Raw genomic sequence first — 23,134 nt, forward strand, 5'->3', positions numbered from 1 at the left:
CAATCGAGAAAATCAACAAAACTAGAGGTTGATTCATTGAGAAAATCAAGAAAATAGATGGACCCTTAGATAGGGTGACAAGAAAAAGAGAAAGGATGCAAACAAAATCAGAAATGGAAGAGGAGACATAACCACTGACCCCAAAGAAATAACAGAGATGATGAGAGGATACTAGGAGCAACTATTATCTAGAGTATTGTGAAGGGCCAGGAGCAATCAGTCAGGCCCAAGCAGGAGCAATCAATCAGGCCCAAGCAGGGAAAGCCACCACAACATTGGGGCGGGATGTCCCCAAGAGTTAAACAATACCAATGTTAGGAAACTGAGAGAACGGGATGTGTTTTGGCAACAGCTAAAAGCATTTTTCTGCTTCTATGATACACTTGCTTGCTAGCAACTGCAAAACCACAACATGATTTTAGCCTTTATAAGCACACCTTGAAAATCTCTGGGGGCTGCTCTCTGAATCTTCCTTCTTGGAGGTTTCTGAGGCAGTCACTGGCTGACTAATAAACACTCCCAATTGGCTTGCAGTTTTGAATTGTGTGGTCTCTCTTTTGGTGCAACCCACAACAAGTATGAGAGAATGTAGGCAAAATGGATAACTTCCTAGAAAGGTATGAACAACTGACATTGACTTGAGAAGAAATAGATGACCTCACAAACCAATCAAAAGTAAAGAATCAGTCATCAAGAAGCTCCCAAAAAAGAAAGAGCCAGGATAAAGTGGCTGCACATGTGAATTCTACTAAGATTCAAGAAAAAATTACTATCGATCCTGCTCAAACTCTTCAAAAAAATTGAAGAGGAGGGTGTTCTAGTTTGCTAGCTGCCAGAATGCAACACACCAGAGACAGATGGTTTTCAATAAAAGGGAATTTATTTAGTTAATGTATAGTTCTCTAGAGGAAAGGCAGCTAATTTTTGACTGAGGTTCTCTCTTATGTGGGAAGGCACAAGACGATCTCTGCTGGCCTTCTCTCCAGACCTCTGGGTTCCAACATCTTTCCCCGGGGTGATTCATTTCTGTATCTCCAAAGGCCTGGGCTGAGCTGTGAGTGCTGATATGAGGTATGCTGAGCTGCTTGGGCTGTGCTACATTGAGCTCTCTCATTTCAGCATCAGCCAATGAAATCAAACATCATTCATTACAGCAGGCACACCTCTTAGCTGACTGCAGATGTAATGAACAACAGATGAGGTTCACATGCCATTGGCTCATGTCCACTGCAACAGAGCTAGGAACGTTCACCTGGCCAAGTTGACACATGAACCCAACTACCACAGAGGGAAAGCTACCTAACACATTCTATGAAGCCAACATCACCCTCATACAATAACCAGACAAAGCTACAAGAAAAGAAAATTACAGATAATCTCTCTAATGAATATGGATGCAAAAACCCTCAACAAAATACTTGCAAATCAAATCCAGCAGTATACATTGAATTATACACGATGACCAAGTGGGATTTATTTCAGGGATGCAAGGCTGGTTCAACACAAGAAAATCAAGTAATGTAATACACCATAATAACAAATCAAAGTAGAAAAACCAAATGATCATCTCAATTGATGGAAAAAAGGCATTTGACAAAATTCAACATCCTTTTTTATTATTAATTTAAAAAATTTTTTTAAATACCAAAAAACACCAAACAAACGCAAACATCCTTAACTTTTGATCATTCCATTCTACACACATAATCAGTAATTCACAATATCATCACATAGTTGCATATTCATCATCATTATCATTTCTTGGAACATTTGCATCTATTCAGAAAAAGAAATAAAAAGAGAACAGAAGAAAATTCATACATACCATACCCCTTACCCCTCGCTTTCATTGATCATTAGCATTTCAATCTAAATTTATTTTAACTTTTGTTCCCCCTATTATTTATTTTTATTCCATATGTTTTACTCATCTGTTGATAGGTAGATAAAAGGAGCACCAGACACAAGGTTTTCACAATTACGGAGTCATTGTGAAAGCTATATCATTATACAATCATCTTCAAGAAACATGGCTACTGGAACACAGCTCTATATTTTCAGGCAGTTCCCTCCAGCCTCTCCATTACATCTTGGATAACAAGGTGATATCTATTTAATGTGTAAGAATAACCTCCAGGATAACCTCTTGACTCTGTTTGGAATCTCTCAGCCCCTGACACTTTATTTTGTCTCATTTCACTCTTCCCCCTTTTGGTTGAGAAGGTTTTCTCAATCCCTTGATGCTGAGTCTCAGCTCATTCTAGGATTTCTGTCCCACATTGCCATGAAGGTCCACACCCCTGGGAGTTATGTCCCACATAGACAGGGGGAGGGTGGTGGGTTTGCTTGTTGTGTTGGCTGGAGAGAGATGCCACATCTGAGCAACAAAAGAGGTTTCTTGGAGGTGACTCTCAAGCCTAATTTTAAGTAGGCTTGACCTATCCTTTATGGGGTTAAGTTTCAACATCCTTTCTCGAAGAAAACACTTCAAAGGATAGGAATAAAAGTAAACTTCCTCAATATGATAAAGGGAATCTATGAAAAACCCACAGCTAACATCATCCTCAATGTAGAAAGACTGAAAGATTTCCCTTTAAGATCAGCAACAAGATAAAGATGCCCACTATCACCACTGTTATCCAACATTGTGCTGGAAGTTCTAGCCAGAGCAATTAGACAAGAAAAAGAAATAAAAGGCATCAAAATTGAAAAGTAAGAAGTAAAACTCACACTGTTTGCAGATGATATGATACTATATGTAAAAAATCCCAAAAAATCTACAGGAAAGCTACTAGAGCTAATAAATGAGTACAGCAAAGCAGGAGGGTACAAGATCAACACCCAAAAATCAGTAGTGTTTCTATATACTAGGGATGAGCAATCTGAGAAGGGAATCAAGAAAAATTTTCATTTACAATAGCAACCAAAAGAATCAGATATTTATGAATAAATTTAACTAAGGATACAAAAGACCTATACACAGAAAACTACAAGAAATTCCTCAAAGAAATCACAGAAGATCTAAATAAATGGAAGGGCATACTGTGTTCAGAGACTGGAAGACTAAATATAGTTGTCAATTCCACCCAAATTGATTTATAGATTCAATGCAATATAATTAAAATTCCAACAACTTACTTTGCAGAAATGGAAAAAACAATAATCAAATTTATTTGGAAGGGCAGGGTGCCCCAAATAGCTAAAAATATCTTGAGAAAGAAAAATGAAGTGAGAGGTCTCACCCTACCGGACTTCAAAGCATATTGTGAAGCAACAGTTGTCAAAACAGCATGGTACTGGCATAAAGATAGATACACTGCCAAATGTAATAGAATAGAAATTCAGATACAGATCCTCTCATCTATGGACAATTGATCTTTGAAAAGGCAGTCAAGCTAACCACCTGGGACAGAGCAGCCTCTTTAATAAACAGTGCTGGGAGAACTGGATATCCATATGCCAAAGAATGAAAGGTGATCCATATCTCACAAATGATATAAAAATTAAGCAAAAATGGATCAAAGACCTAAACATTAGAGCTAAGACCATAAAACTTTTAGAAGAAAATTTAGGGCAATACATTATAGAGCCTGTAATAGGAGGCGGTTTCCTAGACCTGACCCCCAAAGAACTAGCATTGAATAAAGAAATAGATAAATGGGAATACCTCAAAATTAAACACTTTTGTGCAACAAAGAAGTTTCTCAAGTAAACAAAAAGGCAGCCTATGCAATGGGAGACAATATTTGTAAACCACATATCCGATAAGGGTTTAGTATGCAGAATATATAAAGAGACACATCAACTCAAGAACAAAAAGACAAACAACCCAATTAAAAAAATAAAAAATGGGCAGGTGGGCCACAGTGGCTCAGCAGGCGAAGTTCTCGCCTGCCATGCCAGAGACCTGGGTTCAGTTCTCGGTGCCTGCCCATGCCAAAAAAAAAAAAAAAAAAAAAAAAAGAGGCAAAAGACTTGAACAGGCACTTCTCAGGAGAGGAAGTACAAATGGCTAAAAGGCACATGAAGATGGTCAACTTCACTGGTTATTAGGGAAATGCAAATCAAAACCACAATGAGATATCATCTGACACCCAGGAGAATGGCCATTATCAAAAAACAAAACAAACAAGCAAAAATAACAGAAAACCACAAGTGCTGGAGAGGATGCAGAGAAAGAAGCATACTTATCCACTGTTGGTGGGAATGTAAAATGGTACAACTGCTCTGGAAGGCATTTTGGCAATTCCTCAGGAAGCTAAGTATTGAATTGCTATATGATACAGCAATACCATTACTAGGTATAAATTCAGAGGACATGAGGGCAAGGACACAAATGGACATTTTCACATTGATATTTATAGAAGCATTATTTATGATTTCCTAGGTATGGAAACAGCCCAAATGTCCATGAACAGAGAAGTGGCTAAAGAAGCTGTGGTATATATATATGATGGAATATTACATAGCTGTAAGACAGAATAGTCTTACAGTCAAGCATGTAACAATGTGGATGGACCTTGAGACAATTTTGCTGAGTGAAATGAGCTGTAAACAAAAGGACAAATACTGTATGGTCTCACTAATATGAACTAACACTCATGAGTGAATATGAAGAATTGAAGTTAAGAACGCAGGTTATCAGGTGATAGAAATAGGGTAGAGATTGGGCAATTGAAGCTGAAGGAATACAGACTGTGCAACAGGGCTGATTGTAAAAATTCAGAAATGGATAGCACAATACTACCTGGTTGTAGCACAATGATATTAGTACACTGAAAGAGGCTGAATGTGAGTATGACTGAGGAGGAAGGCATGGGGGCACATATGAAACCAGAAGGAAATTGAGAGGATAAAGACTGAGATGGTATAATTTAAGAATGCCTAGAGTGGACAATGATGGTGATTGAATGTATAAATTAAAAAACATTTTTGCATGAGGGAGAACAACTGAATGTCAATATTTCAGGGTGTTTACAATAGACAGTTATGGGGAAAAGTACAATAAATGCAAGTTAGGGTCTGTAGTCAACAGTCACACTGTAATATGCTTCCACTGAAATGCAGCAAAGACATTATATTAAAACTAAATGTCCACAGGCTGGGGGCGGGGTGCGGTGTTGGAATGGGAAAGGGGTTCTTTGTAAAAGAAAAGGAAATGTCTTCAGATAGAATATGGTGGTGAAGGTGTGTTTATACTCTTAAGTTGGATTGTATGATGTGTGAGTAAAACTGTTTAAAAATGAACAGAGATAAACAAGTGCTAGAGAAAATTCGGAGAAAGAGATGTACCTATTCACCATTGGCAGGGAAAATGAGAGGTGCAGCCCCTTGGAGGGCAGTGTGGTGGCTCCACAGAAGGCTAGGGGTGGGGTTGCCATAGGATCCCGACACCCTGTTGCTCAGTATATACCTGGAGGAACTGAGTGTGGGGACACGAATGGACATATGCACATTGGTGTTTTGCAGCCCACAAAGGAGATGGCCTAAGGGTCGACTGAGGAATGGAAGAGTGAACTGTGGTGTATAAATACAATGGAATACTGAGCAGCTGTAAGAAGTAATGAAGTTGTGAGGCATGCAACTAGGAGAACTTTAAGAACTGTGTGTTCAGTGAAATGTCAGAAATAAAAAAGACAAATATTATCATGCCTAAATCATACGTAGTAACTATAATATAAAAACTCAGTGAACTAAAGTTGAGAGCATGGGTTATAAAAAGCATGGTATAAAAAGCTTTTATACCAGTCACTTACATTAGGAGTTGTAACTGCTATTTCTAAATTCTGAGATACTGAGTTATTTGTATAACATGGCTGTTCCCAGAAACTTTGGGTATTAATGTGACACTAGAGACTCAGAGCTCTGAAGCTATGAAAATCAGCAGTACCCCATATAAGAACAGTTCAAAAGTTGGAAAAGTGACAAGACTTCGATTAGAGGTATGAATGAAGCTGATCTGGATAGGAATAAGGTAGAGCAGAATACAGGGTAAAGGATGATATTGTTCATGCTTTAAAACTTCAACGTCTGTGTGAAACCAAAGGGAGAGGTATATTTTGGGTACAAAATTTATATTTTGGGTAGCACATTACCTAATTTAACTTGTATGGTTAGTTTGTTGAACACCATAAGTACATGGGACCTTGAATAGGGCAAGAGATCTTGTTGGTTCGTCCAGGTTAGTGTGATGCCCCCACATATCCCAGAGTAATTTGGGCAGTGAATTTAGAAGTATTTGCAAAGTCCCCTTAGGGGACTTGGGAGAAAAGAGGAAATATTCAACTTTCCCATTTGGAGAATTTCTGATATTCTCACAAGCAGTGGGGACAACCAAATCAATAGGCCAAGCCCTCGATCTTGGGGCTTACCCCTATGAAACTCATTTCTGTAAAAGGTAGGCTAGGCCTACTTAAAATAAGGACTAAAAGTCACCCAGAGACCCTCGTTTGTTGCTCAGATGTAGCCTCTCTCTCTAAGCCAACTGGGCTGGTGAACTCACTGCCCTCCCCACTACAGGGATATGACTTCTGGGGGTGTAAATCTCCCTGGCAGCGTGGGACAGGACTCTCAGTATGAGCTGGAACCTGGCATCATGGGACTGAGAAAGCCTTCTTTACCAAAAGGGAGAAGAGAGAAATGAGACAAAATAAAGTGTCAGTGGCTGAGAGATTTCAGACAGAGTTGAGAGGTTATCCTGGAGGTTATTCTTATGCTTTATATAGATAACCCTTTTTAGTTTCTGGTGTATAGGAGTGGCTGGAGGGAAGTACCTGAAACTGTTCAGCTGTGTTCCAATAGCCTTGAGTATTTTTATTTTTTTTTTTACAGTTTAACAGCAGGAATTTATTGGTGCATGGTTTCAGAGGTTAGAAGACTTGCTATTTTTCTGGGGTTGGTATCTTCTGGCTGGACAGCAATATTTGGGGTACCATGGCTTTACTGTCACATGGCAATGCACATGGCAGTGTCTTCTCATTTCTTTTCCACCTTCCATTGGCCTCCAGCTTCTGCCTGCTCCCTGTGACCTCTCCTTCTGTGTCCAATTTCCTTTGCTTATAAGGACATCAGCTATATCAGATTAGCCTTGATTCTTGAAGATGATTGTACAATGATATGTCTTTCACAATGTGACCGTGATTGTGAAAACCTTGTGTGTGATGTTCCTTTTATCCAGGGTATGGACAGAGTAAAAAAAAAAAAAAAAGGATAAAAATAAATAAATAATAGGGGGATAAGGGGTAAAATAGAGTGGGTAGATTGAAATAATAGCGTTCAATGAGAGAGTATAAGCGGTAGGGGATGTATGAGGTTTTTTTTTCTTTCTTTTTCTGGAGTGATGCAATTGTTCTAAAAATTATTGTGATGAATACACGAGAATGTAATGATATAGTGAGCCATTGATTGTACACTATGTATGGAATGAATGTGTGTGAAGATTTCTGAATAAAAATATATGTGCTGTTTGAAAGGATTATGTACCTAAGAAAAGCCATACTTTAATTCTGATCCAATCATGTGGATTGGAAATAATCCCTATTCAATAATATAGGTTGGAATCTTTTGATTAGATTTTCTGTATGGAGACATGATACACCCAATTGTGGGTATCAGCTTGATTAGATGGAGATGTGACTCCACCCATTCCAGGTGGGACTGATTAGTTTACTGGAATCCTTTAAAAGAGGAAACATTTGGAGAAAGTCCCTTTTAGAGCCACAAGAACCAGGAGAGCCCATGTAGTCAGTGACCTCTGGAGATGAAAGAAAACGCCCGCAGGGGAGCTTCATAAAACAAGAAGCCTGGAGAGGAAGCTAGCAGATATCATCATGTTTGCCATGTGCCTTTCCAGTTGGGAGAGAAACTCTGAACTTAATTGGCCTTTCTTGAGTGAATATAAGCTCTTGTTGATGCCTTCAGTTAGACATTTTATAGACTTTCTTTAATTGTGACATTTTCATGGCCTTAGAACTGTGAACTTGCAACTTAATAAGTTCCCCCTTTTAAAAGCCATTCCATTTCTGGTATGGCACATTGGCATCTAGAAAACTAGAACTATATATGAAGGAATTAATATCAATCCTGCTGAAACTTTTCAAAAAATTAAAGAAGAGGGAAAGCTACCTAAACATTCTATGAAGCCAATACCATCCTAATACCAAAACCAAACAAAGATCTATGAGAAAAGAAAATTACAGACTGTCATGGTCAGGTTCATATGTCAACTTGGCCAAGTAGTGGTACCTGTTTATCTGGCTGGGCAAGTACTGGTCTGTCTGTTGCAATGAGGACATTTCATAGAATTAAATCATGATCATGTCAGATGCATCCACAGCTGATTCCATTTGTAATCAGCCAAGGGGAGTGTCTTCTGTAATGAGTGATGCTTAATCTAATCACTGGAAGCCTTTTAAAGAGGATTCAGAAGAGACAGACTCTCTTCCTGCTTTGGCTGGTGAGCCTCTCCTGTGGAGTTCATCCAGACCCTCTGTTGGAATCATCAGCTTCACAGCCTGCCCTGCAGATTTTGGACTGCATTCCCACGGTTACGTGACACACTTTTATAAATTTTATATTTGCGAGTGTTTCCTGTTTTTCTAGAGAACCCTAACTAATACACAGAGCAATCTGTTTAATGAACATAGATGCATAAGTCCTCAACAAAATACTTGCAAATCAAATCCAGCAGCACATTAGAAGAATTATACACTCTAGCCAAGTGGGATTTATTCCAGGTATGCAAGGCTGGTTCAACATAAAAGAACATCAAGTAATGTAATACATCATATCAATAAATCAAAGCAGAATAACCACATAATTATCTCGATGGATGCAAAAAGGGCATTTAGCAAAATTCAATATTCTTTAAGAAATTTTTAATTTAATGATATCATTAAATTAAAATTTTAATTTAATGATAAATCTTCACATACACACATTCCACACATGGTATACAATCAATGCATCACAATATCCTGATGTAGTTGTGTATTCACCACCATGATCATTTTTTAGAATATTTGTATCACACCAGAAAAAGATAAAGAAAAAAGAGAAAACTCATACATACCATATCCCTTAACCCTCATTCTCATTGACCACTAGTATTTCAATCTACCTGATTTATTTCACCCTTTGTCCCCCTTATTATTTATGTATTTTTAATCCATATTTTTAAATTCATCTTTCCATATTCTAGACAAAAGGAGCAACAGACACAAAGTTTTCACAATCCCACAGTCACATTGTAAAAGTTATATCTTTAACAATTGTCTTCAGCTTCAAGGCGATTGGAACACAACTGAACAGTTTCTGATACTTTCCTCCACCCAATCCAATACACCATAAACTAAAAAGGGTTATCTACATAATGTATAAGGATAACCCTCCAGGATAACCTCTTGACACTTTGAAATCTCTCAGCCACTGAGGCTTTATTTTGTCTCATTTCTCTCTTCCCCCTTTTGGTCAAGAAGGTTTTCTTAATCCCATGATGCCTGGTCCTAGCTCATCCGAGGATTTCTGTCCTACATTGCCAAGGAGAGTTACATGCCTGAGATTCACGTCCCAGGTATGGGGGTGGGGGTGGTCAGTGAGTTCACCTGCCAAGTTGGCTTAGAGAGAGAGTCCACATCTGAGCAGCAAAAGTGGTTCTCTGAGTGACTCCTAGGATTAATTTTAAGTTGGCTTTGCCTATCCTTTGTAGGAGTAAGTTTCATAGGGGCAAACCCCAAGATTGATGATTTGGCATATTGATTTGGTTGTCCCCACTGCTTGCAAGAATATCAGAAATTCTCCAAATGGGGAAGTTGAATATTTCCTCTTTTGTCCCCAGTACCCCAAGGGGATCTTGCAAATACTCCTTTATTCACTGCTGAAATTACTCTGGGATATATCAGGGCATCATACTAAGTTGGAAAAACCAAGATCTCCAGCCCTATTCAAGGTTCCATGTATTTATGGTTCAACACCCTTTCTTAATGAAAACACTTCAAAAGATAGGAATAGAAGGGAGCTTCCTTAACATGATATATGTTAAGGAATATATGAAAAACCCACAGCTAATATCATCTTCCATGGAGAAAGACTGAAAGCTTCCCTCTAAGATCAAGAACAGCACAAGGATACCCACTGTCACCACTGTTATCCAACATTGTGCTGGAAGTTCTAGCCAGAGCAGTTAGGCAAGAAAAAGAAATAAAAGGCATCCAAATTGGAAAGGAAGAAGTAAAACTCTCACTGTTTGCAGATGACATGATACTATATGTTGAAAATCCTGAAAAATCTACAGTAAGCTAATGAAGCTAATAAATGAGTACAGCAAAGTGGCAGGGTACAAGATTAATGCCCCCAAATCAGCAGAGTTTCTATACACTAGGGATGAGCAATCTGAGGAGGAAATCAAGAAAAAAATTCCATTCACAACTGCAGCCAAAAGAATAAAATATTTAGGAATAAATTTAACTAAGGATAAAAACACACAGAAAAGTATAAGATATTGCTCAAAGAAATCATGGATGACCTAAATAAATGGAAGTGTAAACCATGTTCATTGACTGGGAGGCTAAATATAGTTAAGGTATCAATTCTACCCAAATTAATTTCTAGATTCAATGCAATTCTAATTAAAATCCCTATAACTTACTTTGCAGAAAGAGAAAAAACAATAACCAAATTTATTTGGAAAGGCAGAGTGCCCCAAATAGCTAAAAATATCTTGAGAAAGAAAAATGAAATGGGAGGTCTCACACTGACTTTAAAGCATATTACAAAGATTACAGTGGTCAAAACAGCATGGCACTGGCATAAATAGATATACTGACCAAGAGAATAGAATTGAGTGTTCAGAAATAGAACACTCATCTATAGACAATTGATTTTTTCTTCTTTTTTCTTACATGGGCAGGCACCAGGAATCAAACCCAGGTCTCCAGCATGGCAGGTGAGAACTCTGCCAGTGAGCCACTGTGGGCCACTCTGACAACTGATCTTTGATAAGGCAGCCAAGCCAACCCACCTGGGATAGAGCAGCCTCTTCAGTAAATGGTATTTGGAGAACAGGATATCCATATGCAAATGAATGAAAGAGGGCCATATCTCATACCCTATACAAAAATTAACTCAAAATGGATCAAAGACCTAGATGTTAGAGCTAAAACTTTTAGAAGTAAATGTAGGGAAATACCTTATACAGTTGTAATAGGAGGCAGTTTCCTAGACCTTATACCCAAAGCATAAGCACTGAAAAAAGAAATAAATGGGAACTTCTCAAAATTTAACACTTTTGTGCATCAAAAACCTTTGCTAGGAAAGTAAGAAGGTGGCCTACCCAAAGGGAGACAATATTTGGAGAACACATATCACATTAAAGTTTATTATCCAGAATGCATGAAGAGATTCTTCAACTCAGATGTTTGTCTGCTTTGATGTGTCATTTGCATATCCATTGGCTTTGCTTATCTGAAACATATCCTCATACTCATGGGAAAATTCTTGCTTTGTTCTTAAAATTAAAGATACCTCAAGGCAAAAAGGAACCTCCCCTGGTGTTCAATGGACAGCTTAACTTCAAATAGCCCCTTTACCCAATAAACAGCTAACAAAATAAACTCAGGGCTCTGGCTCTCTCTTGGGTCAGAGACTTCCTTGCTTTCTGATTTTGTGTCATGGATTTTTTTTCTTGCACCGATTCTTTGCTGGACAAAGAATAACTGCCATAGGTGGTGTTGCCCACAAACTCACAACAAAAAGACAAACAAGGCAAGTAAAAAAATGGGCAAAAGACTTGAACAGACTCTTCTCAGAAGAGGAAATACAAATGGCTAAAAGGCACATGAAAAGATGTTCAACTTCACTGGCTGTTAGGGTATGCATTACCCTAACAGCCACTAGAATAGCCATTATAAAAAAAATTAAAACAGAAAATGACAAGTGCTGGAGAGGATGTAGAGAAAGAGACACACTTATCCACTGTTGGTGGGAACGTAAAATGGTACATCTGCTCTGGAAGGCAGTCTGGAGGTTCCCCAGGAAGCTAAGTATAGAATTGCCATATGATCTGGGAATACCATTATTAGGTGTATATTCAGAGGACATGAGGGCAAGGATACAAACAGATATTTGCACACTGATATTTATAGCAGCATTATTTATGATTGCCAAGAGATGGAAACATCCCAACTGTCCATCAATATCTGAAACCGGAAGGAAATTTAGAGGATAAAGACTGAGACAGTATAATTTAGGAGTCGACAATGATAGTGACTGTACCAAAAAAAAAAAGTTTGCGCATGAGTGAGAACAAATGAATGTCAACATTGCAACATTGCATTGTTGAAAATGGATGGTATACAGGAAAAAGTACAACCAATGAAAGCTAGGGTGTATAATCAGCAGTAATATTGTAATATGCTTCCCTGAATGTCAACAGGAGGGGGACCTGGGGGAAAGGTATGGATTCTTTGTGGAAGAAAAGCAAATGTCTTCATATATTATGGTGGCAAGGCATGTCTCTTTACTTAGGTTGGATTGTGTGATGTGTGAATGAACAGACTGAAACAAGTGCTAGAGAAAATGCAGAGAAAAAGATTAATCTAATCACTGTTGTAGGGAAGCTGAGAGGTACAGCCCCTTGGAGGGCAGTGTGGTGTTTTCACAGAATAGGGGTAGGTCTGTCATGTGACCCTGATACTCTGTTGCTCAGTATATACCTGGAGGAACTGAGTGTGGGGCCATGAATGGACAATTGCACACTGGTGTTTATGGCAGTGGTGTTCACGATTCACAATGGATGAACTACTGAGTGGCTGCAGGAAGGAATGAAATTGTGAGGCATGCAACTAGGTGAATGAACTTTAAGGTCTGTATATTGAATGAAATGTCAGCAACAAAGTCAAATATTATCATGCCTCACTCATGTGGACTAAGTATAATATAAAAACTCAGTGAACTGAAGTTGAGAGCATGGGTTATTAGTTTGAGGTCTATTATAAAGGGTCCTAGATTGTAAGCTCTTTCAGTAGTCACGTATATTCAGGAGTTGTAACTGTTATTGCTAAGTTCTGAAATATTGAGCTATTTGTATATAACCTGGTCTTTTTCAGAACCTTCGGGTATTTATGTGACACCAAAGACTAAGAGTTAGAGCTTTGAAGCTGTAAAAGTCAGCCCTACCCCATATAGAAACTGTTTACAAAGTTGAAAAAGGGATCAGACTTCCACTAGTTATGAATGATGCTGATTTGGATAGGACTGGGGTATATCAGAATACAGGGTAAAAGATGATATTGTCCAGATTCTCAGACTTCACCTTCCATTTGAGACTAAAGGAAGAGATGTTATTTGGTGCAAAATTTATATTTTGGGTAGCACATTACCTAATTTAACTTATATGGTTAGTCTGTTGAACACCAGAAGTACATGGAACCTTGAATAGGGCATGAGACCTTGTTGGTTTGTCCAGGTTAGTGTGATGCCCCCATATATCCTAGAGTAATTTGGGCAGTGAATTTAGAAGTATTTGCAAAGGTCCCTTGGGGAACTAGGAAGAAAGGAGGAACTATTTTTTTCCATTTGGAGAATTCCTGACATAGGCTGTGCCTTCGATCTTGGGGTTAGCCCCAATGAAATTCATTTTCGCAAAGGATAGGCTAAGCCTACTTAAAATTTGGCCTAAACTTCACCCCCTCACCCCACCCCGAGAATCTCTGTTGCTCAGATGTGGCCTAAGCCAACTCAGCAGGTGAACTCACTGCCCTCCTCCCTATGTGGAACATGACTCCCAGGGGTGTAAATCTCCTTGGCCACGTAGGACAGAACTCCCGGGATGAACTGGGACCCAGCATCATGGGACTGAGAAAGCATTCTTGACCAAAAAGGGGAAGAGAGAAAGGAGACAAAATAAAGTCTCAGTATTTGAAAGATTTCAAACAGAGTTGAGAGGTTTTCCTGGAGGTTATTCTTACTCATTATATACATAGCTTTTTTTTCTAGTTTATGGTGTGTTGGAGTGGCTGGAGGGAAGTACCTGAAACTGTTCAGCTGTGTTCCATAACCTTAATTCTTGAAGGTGATTGTATAACGATATAGCTTTTACAATGTAACTGTGATTGTGTGATGCTCCTTTTATCCAGGGGATGGACAGATGAATAAAAGAAAATGGATAAAAAATACATAAATTATATGGGGCTAAGGGGTAAAATAAATTGGGTGGATTGAAATACTAGTGGTCAATGAGAAGTAAGGGTAAGGGGTATGGGATGTGTGAGTTCTTTTTTTCTTTTTATTTCTTTCTCTGGAGTGATGCAAATGTTCTAAAAATGATCATGGTAATGAATACACAACTATGTGTTGATAGTGTAAGCCACTGATTGTACACTATGTATCAACTGTATGTGTGAAGATTTGCCAATAAAATATATTTAAAAATAAAAGCAGAGATCATTCTCAAAAAAAAAAGTATCCAGAGTATGAGGAGGAGGTGTAAATGAAAAAGAAAAAGGGGATATGTGTTCATAATTGCTGAAGTTAGATGTTGCGTACATTGGGGTTAAATATACCTTTCCTCTTTGGATGCATAAAAGAATCACATTACACAATCACCAGTTCAAATAAAAGTTGGCTGCCCTATACAATGCACTTAGGAGTTACTGAACACAGGGTGAAGCTGAAACTGTATAAGCACAGGACTTCATTCTCTAGAAATCTCTGTAGAAACTCATATATCAAATCAAACACACTAAAGGGAAGAGATGGTTTACAGCACTGGTAGGGAAAAAACAAAAGAGGAGAGAAGGGAAAGAGGGCCTTTAGGACATGTGAAACATTCAGACTTTATATAAGTTTTAAGTCTATTTTAGTCCAAGGCAGCACCAGTGGAATTTCATGACTAAGCTTGAATGGGGATCTGATAATATGAATACAAAGCATTACACTGTAGAGATTGGATGTGGAGTCTAAACCAAGGTTTAAATAAAAATATATGATGTAAGACATTAACATTAGGGGAAGCTGAATGAAGAGTATATACAATTCTATCTATCTTGGCAACTTTTATGTAAGTCTAAAATTATTCCAAAATAAAAAGGTTATTAATAGGGTTGGGCTTAAGCCTGGGTGCTAATGTTTTGATTTTCTGAATCTTGGATTCCTCACCTGTAATATGGGATAAAATAATAATCAGTCTCCTACACGACTGTCGTGAGGACCAACTAAGGTTAAATAAATGAAAACACTCTACAAACAGCAAGGTATGAGTAACTACATTGGTCACTGTGCTGGTTTGAAGGGAAGTATGCCCCCTAAGAAAAGCCATGTTTTAATATGGATCCCATTTCTTAAAGGTAGAATAGTCTCTATTCAATGCTGTGTATTTGGGACTGTGATGGGATCATCTCCCTGGTTGATGAGATTTAGTTAAGAACGGTTGTTAAACTGGATTAGGGGATGACATGTCTCCACCCATCTGAGTGGGTCTTGATTAGTTTCTGAAGTCCTATAAAAGAGGAAACATTTTGGAGAATGAGAGACTCAGAGAGAGCAGAGAATGCTGCAGCACCATGAAACAGAGAGTCCACCAGCCAGCGACCTTTGGAGATGAAGAAGGAAAACGCCTCCCGGGGAGCTTCACGAAATAGGAAGCCAGGAGAGAAAGCTAGCAGATGATGCCGTATTTGCCATGCGCCCTTCCAGCCGAGAGAGAAGCCCTAACTGTGTTCACCATGTGCCGTCTCACTTGAGAGAGAGACCCTGAACTTCATCGGCCTTCTTGAACCAAGGTATCTTTCCCCGGATGCCTTTGATTGGACATTTCTATAGACTTGTTTTAATCGGGACATTTTCTCGGCCTTAGATCTGTAAACTAGCAACTCATTAAATTCCCCTTGTTAAAAGCCATTCCTTTTCTGGTATATTGCATTCCAGCAGCTAGCAAACTAGAACAGTCACTATTCCAACAGAGAGTCGTGTAGTGTCAGAGGAAACAGTAAAGCAGAAAGGGCATTTATGATGCACTCACTGGTCACAGAGAACACCAACGACTCATATAATAAGATATCAGTAAAGCTTTATTTGCCCATTAGGAATGAAACAGACACAGATCTTTCAGGCATTCTGGGTATAGCAGCACCATTTATTACATTACTGGGAGGTTTTGGCAGCCATCTCAAAGAGAAAAAAAATAAGGGGGATGGGATACTAAGAACAGGGGCAGGATAAATGACCATAAGGGGAAGCAGCAGCTTAAAAATTCTCAAGCTTCCTCTTAAAACATCCCTGGGTTACAGGTCAATGATTTGTTCCAAAACACATTGTGGTAGTTAGATTCAGTTGTCAACTTGGCCAGGTGAAGTTGCCTAGTTCTGTTGCTGTGGACATGAGCCAGTGGTACGTGAACCTCATCTGTTGCTGATTACACCTGCAGTCCGCTAGGAGGCGTACCTGCTGCAATGAATGACGTTTGACTTAATTGGCTGGTGCTTAAATGAGAGCGTGCAACGTAGCACAGCCTAGGCAGCTCAGCATACCTCATCTCAGCACTCACAGCTCAGCCCAGGCCTTTGGAGATGCAGAAAGGAATTACCCCGGGGAAAGTTATTGGAACCCAGAGGTTGGGAGAGAAAGCCAGCAGAGATTGCCCTGTGCCTTCCCATGTAAGAAAGAACCTCAGATGAAAGTTAGCTGCCTTTCCTCTGAAGAACTAATGAAATAAATCCCCCTTTTATTAAAAGCCAGTCTCTCTCTGGTGTGTTACATTCTGGCAGCTAGCAAACCAGAACACACATTTAGTGAAGACAGGAAGAAAGAGTATTTCCTCCTCTTATCCTACCCACACAACTTGGCCAGTGATCTCAGAAACCTTCTCATGGCAAGAGTTAGAGCAGTTCAGCCACCACATGGATCTTCTTATGACGAATGAAGTTGCAGTGGCGACTGAAGCTTTTTCCACATTCACTGCACTGGTGGGGTTGCTCCCCCGTGTGGCTTCTCTGATGCTTGATGAGAAATGAACACTGACAGTAGCTCTTATTGCACTGGCTGCACTGATAGGGCTTCTCTCCCTTGTGGATTCTCTGATGCTGTATGAGACCTGCATTCTGACTGAAGGCCTTCCCACATTCCTTACAGTGGTACCGTTTTTGTATATTGTGGATTCCTCGATGATTAAAAAGACATGAACTCCTACTAAAGGTTTTCCCACACTCATTACATTCATAGGGTCTTTCTCCTGTATGAATTCTTTGATGTTGAATGAGATTTGAGCTCTGAGAAAAGCTCTTCCCGCATTCATCACATTTGTGTTGTCCCTCTCCTCTTGAATTTCCCCACTGCCTCTCTTTCTGACCCTTATGTTCACCAACTTCTTTATGTCGAGGGCCCCGATGTGGTGTCCCCAAGTTCTGTCCAAGACACATATTGGCAGGTAGTTCCACTGTCTTAGGATAGTCTTTCCTTAGCACCAAGTCTCTGTTCTCAGTCTCGGTTACTCCATCTGAGACAGAAGGAGACTACGTAAATGTCACTTGTTCCCTGAGCCAACAGGACAGTTAGGAGATGCACAGAAGCACCAGGTGCTTATAATCTAACATCAAAGAATAGCAAGGGGGTTAGAAACAGAAGGGCCAGAGTGATAACACTTTCCTCTTGGTAATGATGCTAAACTTTGGCCAACTGTAGCTCAGCCTATCCCTATATGGACTGGGCCTGGAGAGATCTTCATGGAGAGGGAAGGGTCAGGACAAGGCTAACTTCTTTGGAGTTTCCCCTTGGAGTCCCTTCCCCTTCTAGATGTTGGACTCTCAAAGCACTCTTTCCAAGGAAAGTGACTTCCATGTATTCATGCCTTCCTTTATGGAACAAGTATTAAGTTCCTACTATTCTAGGTGATTCCGGCAATAATTTATTACTTTCAAATCTGTAACCATCCCAGGTACCTTTCCACCACAAGACCTTTGCTCTAGCACTTCCCTCTTCCTGAAAAGTTCTTACCTCAGATAACAGCAAGAACATTCCTTTACCTCTTTCAAGTCTTTGTTCAACTCTCATCTTTTCAATGAGGTATAGCTTAGATATTCTATTTAATTCCACAATCTGCTTGCTCTATCTGTAACAATCTTTCTTAACCTGCTCTATTTTTGCTTATCATAGCACTTATTGCCTTCTAATATACAACAGAATTATTTTATCTTTATGTTTATTATGTGTCTTTCCCTTGCTACAAATTAATCTCCATGAGAGCAGGGATCTTTCTCTTTTACTCCCTGAGAATTGTGCCTGGCATGTAGGGGTTGCTCCCAACCAATTTGGTCCAGGGACTGACATCGGAGGCAAAGTCTGCCCCACAGGACAACTACAGATTGGATGTCAGGCTACCCGAATCAGGCCTCTCCGCTTGAAGGAGCTGAATGGGAGAATGGAAAGAAATAGACTCATCCTGTCTAAACACTAGAGAGCCGTTGCTGCGGTATTGTTAGGATGCCTCAGGTTACCTGTGAGATTCTCCCACATCTCACTGTATTATACCTCACATACCTGCATAGGCACTTCTTAGAACTCCTCTGTTCTTAGACCATGGTTCTCTTCTACCTTCCAGCTGGGAAATCACAACAAGTTTGGAAAACAGAAGTGTGTCTGCAGATAAGAGATGGGCCACAAATGAGATCAATACTGCCCTTTCACCCAAATTTCATATCTGTATCTGAAATGTGCAAGGGATCTGGATACACCATAAAACTAAGACATTTCCCATCTTTTAATAACTACCATTTCTAGAGTCTTTCAAGGTTTTACAAAGCACTTTCAGTATCAAACTGCTGCACCACAAACTCCTTGATGTTATTACCTCACCTTTTTTTTTTTTTTTTGCATGGGCAGCCACTGTGAATCGAACCTGGGTCTCTGGCACAGCAGGCAAGAACTCTGCCATTGCGCCACCATTGCTTGCCCTCCTCACCTCTTTTAATAACTAAATTTTTAAAAAGGAAGATATATATACATACATATTTAAATATCTTCTTTACATATATAGATAGAAGTCTGGAAAGATAAACAGTAAAATGGTAAGTGTGGTTACCTCTAAGGAGTGGGATTTGGAGAACTTTCACCTTTTATTATATAAGCTTCAGAATTTTTTAGATTTCTTACAATAAGCATGAATTTAAAAAGACACTCAAACCCAAAGACATAAAATTACTTTTTAAATGTTGCTCAGCTAGAAATTTGAAGAGCAAGAACTTGAATTTGGTTTTTGCAATCAAAACAAAGAGTTAGTACATTGCTTCATAATACCAGCCTTTTCCCAAATTTATATCAAATTCACAGATGTACAGGGAGAACTCCTGAATCCTCAGATGCCCTCTCAATACTCTCTTGTAGCTCTAACAGATGTTTCACAAATACTTTTTGAATGAATGAGTGAATAAATGGATGGATGGGTGACTGAACTTAGATGTGCTTCCTGAAATAGCAGGGTTCTAGAGGCAGAAAAGGAAGATAGCTGGAAAATGAAGTCCAAATTCATGGAAAGAGAGAGAGAAGGAAAAACAAGGGGATTGACTAGAAAGATATTCATAAAGGAGGAAAATGAAACCAGGAAATGGCAGGTTTCTGATGTCCACCGGATTCTCCCATATAATCTGCTGCCTACTAATCATACCTTTTACCTTTCCATCGCAAGTGTGAATCCAAATGAGCAAAAGCACACTGAGGTTTTCTGATAAGAATGGCTACCATATATAAGAATAATTCATTGTGCCTGGCATGGTGCCAAGTGCTTCTCATAAGTTGTTTCATTTGATGCTCACAACCTCTGGAAGTACATATTATTACCAGGCTCATTTTGCAGATGGCAGAACTGAGATCAAGGGTGAGCAGCTTCCAAGAGGCAAAGCCACAATTTGAGACTGTTTATCAAACACCAAGCTGTCCTCCCCACTGCTTCCCGAAAGTCTTCCTAATGTGCCATGTGTGAGACCAGAGAGCTTCCAGAATGGTACTCAGAGGGAAGATCACATGCGTGGGCAAAGGTGAGCACACCGGGCATGCAGAAGCACTGGACCTTGCTGTTCAGCGTTAAGAAGTCTTCTGATCCCATCTCCCCTCTTCTGGGATTTTGTTGTTTGTTTAAACAGGTGGGATTAGTGCAACATCAGATAAATCCTGTCCCTCACCTGTCTTTCCAATAGGGTGGGGCTCCTGAGCAGGGCCATACGTACACTGGGGCTCGGACTGGGACCGAAGGCTCAGTGATGTCTGCTCTCTTAGAGGCACTGTCTCTTTAGAGAGGATTTCTTGTCCATGTCTATGGGCTACCATCTGGAGACAATGAGACAAGATGTGACTTCTGAAGAAACACTTTCCAGAAAGCAGGAAGTAAGAACCAGAGTCTTGTTTAATTGCCACAGGCAAGGGGATATAAAGCAGAGGAAACAAGGATCCTTGATGAACCGTATACACATTTTTCCCTGATGAATCTTCCTCTTACCTCAGGTTGGGGTTCTTCAAGTTCTCTCTCCAAATCCTCCAGCAGAGGGACAGCCTCTCCCCTAGTCTCTGGACAATGCTCCCTCACCCAGCCCTGGAACTCCTCAGGCAGGATGGTCAGGAACTGCTCCAGCACCAGCAACTCCAAAATCTGTTCCTTTGTGCTCACGTTTGGCCTCAACCACTGACAGCAAATCGGGTAAGCGCCTCCCTTGGTCCATTGGTCTCCTGGTAGCAGAGGTGCCGAAAGCCCCTTCGGAATATTTCCCTTGCTAGCGGATTACTGAGTTTCAGTTTGGATTCTTGTCTTTGGAGGTGATTTTCTGCTTCCCATTGCACTGTCGGAAACCCTTCCCACACCTCAAGAGCTTGAGCATCTACAGATAAATTCTCCTTTGCATTTGTATTCATCTTGCTCTTGAATAGCCTAAAAGGTACCCACCAGCTGGACCTCTGCTTCAAGAAACACTCTTGGAGGCTCCCTCCTAAACAGCAAACAGCATTGTTATCATAGAAAAATCACAATAGCTGATGATAAGACCAAGAACATAAGCAATTATTCTAGTCCGAAAGCTCTTTACTGAAAGAGTGACTCAGTGACTGAGGATGGGAATAATGGAAAATACAAGGCCATGGTGTGCAGAGAAAAGGCTTTCAAGTTACCCAGACCTGGACTTGAGCCTGTTTCTAAAGTTTACTAATTGTGTAGCCTTGTACCAATTTCTTACCACCTCTCAACCTCAGTTTCTCTGTGAAAAGTAAATAATAATAATAATACCTTTCGGAGTTCATGGGGGTAACTGTTCATGAATTAGGGACTACACAGATCACCCAATGTCTGGATAAAAAGTTTGGACGAGGTGTATAACAGACAAATTAAGAGACAGAATAAACGGAAATATTGTTCCTGTCCTTGACTAAATGAACTAATATTTACTGATATCTTTACCTGAATTTTCTTAAAACAACCAATTAAGATTGGTACTGTTTTCACTGAATTTATAGAAAGGAAAAGATAGGCAGATTCCAAGTTCTGTAAAGTTTCCCCACCACCCTGCTGCTTCCCAAGAGTAATAGCCAACACTGCAAAACAATCTACAAAGTGCTGTAAGAAATAAGCCCGCATTTAATCCTCACAATTACCCTCTGAGGCTTTATTATAACCACCATTCCCTAAAAGAAGAATTGGAGACCAGGGAAAGTTAAGTAGGTTTCAGGGTCAAACTCTTTGTAAGGACAATTCCGAAGCGTCCACAGAAGCCAAAAGAGACTTCCCCAGACCCAGGCAGTGCCTGCACCAGGGAGGACCGCCTGTCTCCAAACGCAGAGAAGGGCAGACCAGCAGCTGCGGTACAGCTTAACAGGCCCTGCGGCAGACATCCACTGAATCGAGGGTGGGGGTCGGCGGGTGCGTAAAGAGACCCGGGATATGCCTCTCTAACAGGTCCCCAGAGATCTGGATGCATCCACCGCCCAGAATAACGGGCCGGGATCCGGGGGGGTCGGGGCGGTCGGGCTCGGCCCCGCGCCCCTGCTGCGCTCCAGCCTCTCCGGGGCAGAGGGTCACTCTCTACACCTCTTGCTCACCCCTTCCAATCCAGGGGCCGACTCACCGGAAAGGTGAGACGGCAGAAGGGGATATTACCTTGGCCCTGGGAGGAACGCAGGAGGGAGAACAATGACCGCTAAGGAAGAGGTGCGCCCGCCCACCCTCTTCCGCGGCCGGCGCGGAGACACTTCCGCCCTCTTCCGTGCACTTCCTCCCGCTTCCGGGCACTTCCCCCGCTTCCGGGCACTTCCGCTCTCTTCCGCGGCCGGCGCGGAGGCAGTTCCGGGCTTGTCTAGGATGCCACGTCTCGTTTCCTACCTCCTGCGCTTTCAGCGCCTTGGAATGAATCCGCAGTTTCCTGGGCATCCAGATTGTTTTAAACAGGGTTTAAACAGTCAGAATTTTATACGTCTGTAGGATTTAAGTTGGGAAAATTGTGGAATCATAGATTAGCAACCTTTGAAAATGTTGATGTTGAAAGCATTTAAAAATTAATACAAAAAAATTAATACATTATTTAATGTTAATGAAAAAAAAAAGTCAGACAACAACAAAATACAAAAGCAAAGGGTGAAACCGCACCCTGTTCCTCCTTAGTCCCACTTCGTTGAGGAAGCTACTGTCACTGTTAGTTTGGAATTTGATTGTATAATTCTGCTCTTTTTCACACTCAAACATGTCCACAAATATTAAATGGCATTAAGCCGTATTACATTTAGCTTTTATTCCTCCACTTATTTGAACTGTTAGTTTGGAATTTGATTGTATAATTCTGCTCTTTTTCACACTCAAACACGCCCACAAATATTAAATGGCATTAAGCCGTATTACATTTAGCTTTTATTCCTCCACTTATTTGAACTTTTCCACTACATTTATCTTAAACACTATCATGGGTCATAGAGGTCTAACTAATTTAATGGATGTGTAGTAGTCCATCAGCACACAATTTATTAACCAGCCCCTACGTGTTGCTAGACATGCACTTTACTTCTTATTTCTTTCTCGCTCTCTTTTTCTTTCCTTCTTTTTTTTTGGGAGGGGGATGCTTTTCAAAAGTTGTCTGGATTTTTAGCAGTAATACAAAATCAGCCCCAAACCAATTAA

The 23,134-nt window shown here is 40.2% G+C and overlaps 1 protein-coding gene across 1 annotated transcript; it reads right to left on the bottom strand.

The window, feature by feature from the left end:
* Positions 1–9,413: 9,413 nt before the first annotated feature.
* Positions 9,414–22,237, bottom strand: LOC143685214 (zinc finger and SCAN domain-containing protein 9-like). Its single transcript, XM_077162940.1, is given in 6 exon segments — positions 9,414–17,488; positions 18,529–18,627; positions 20,166–20,310; positions 20,480–20,673; positions 20,676–20,963; positions 22,124–22,237. Coding segments are annotated over 5 exon segments (1,269 nt in total). The 5' UTR covers positions 20,890–20,963; positions 22,124–22,237; the 3' UTR covers positions 9,414–16,871.
* Positions 22,238–23,134: the final 897 nt, after the last annotated feature.

The sequence above is a fragment of the Tamandua tetradactyla genome, chromosome 5, assembly GCF_023851605.1.
Source record: "Tamandua tetradactyla isolate mTamTet1 chromosome 5, mTamTet1.pri, whole genome shotgun sequence".
NCBI lineage: Eukaryota > Metazoa > Chordata > Mammalia > Pilosa > Myrmecophagidae > Tamandua > Tamandua tetradactyla.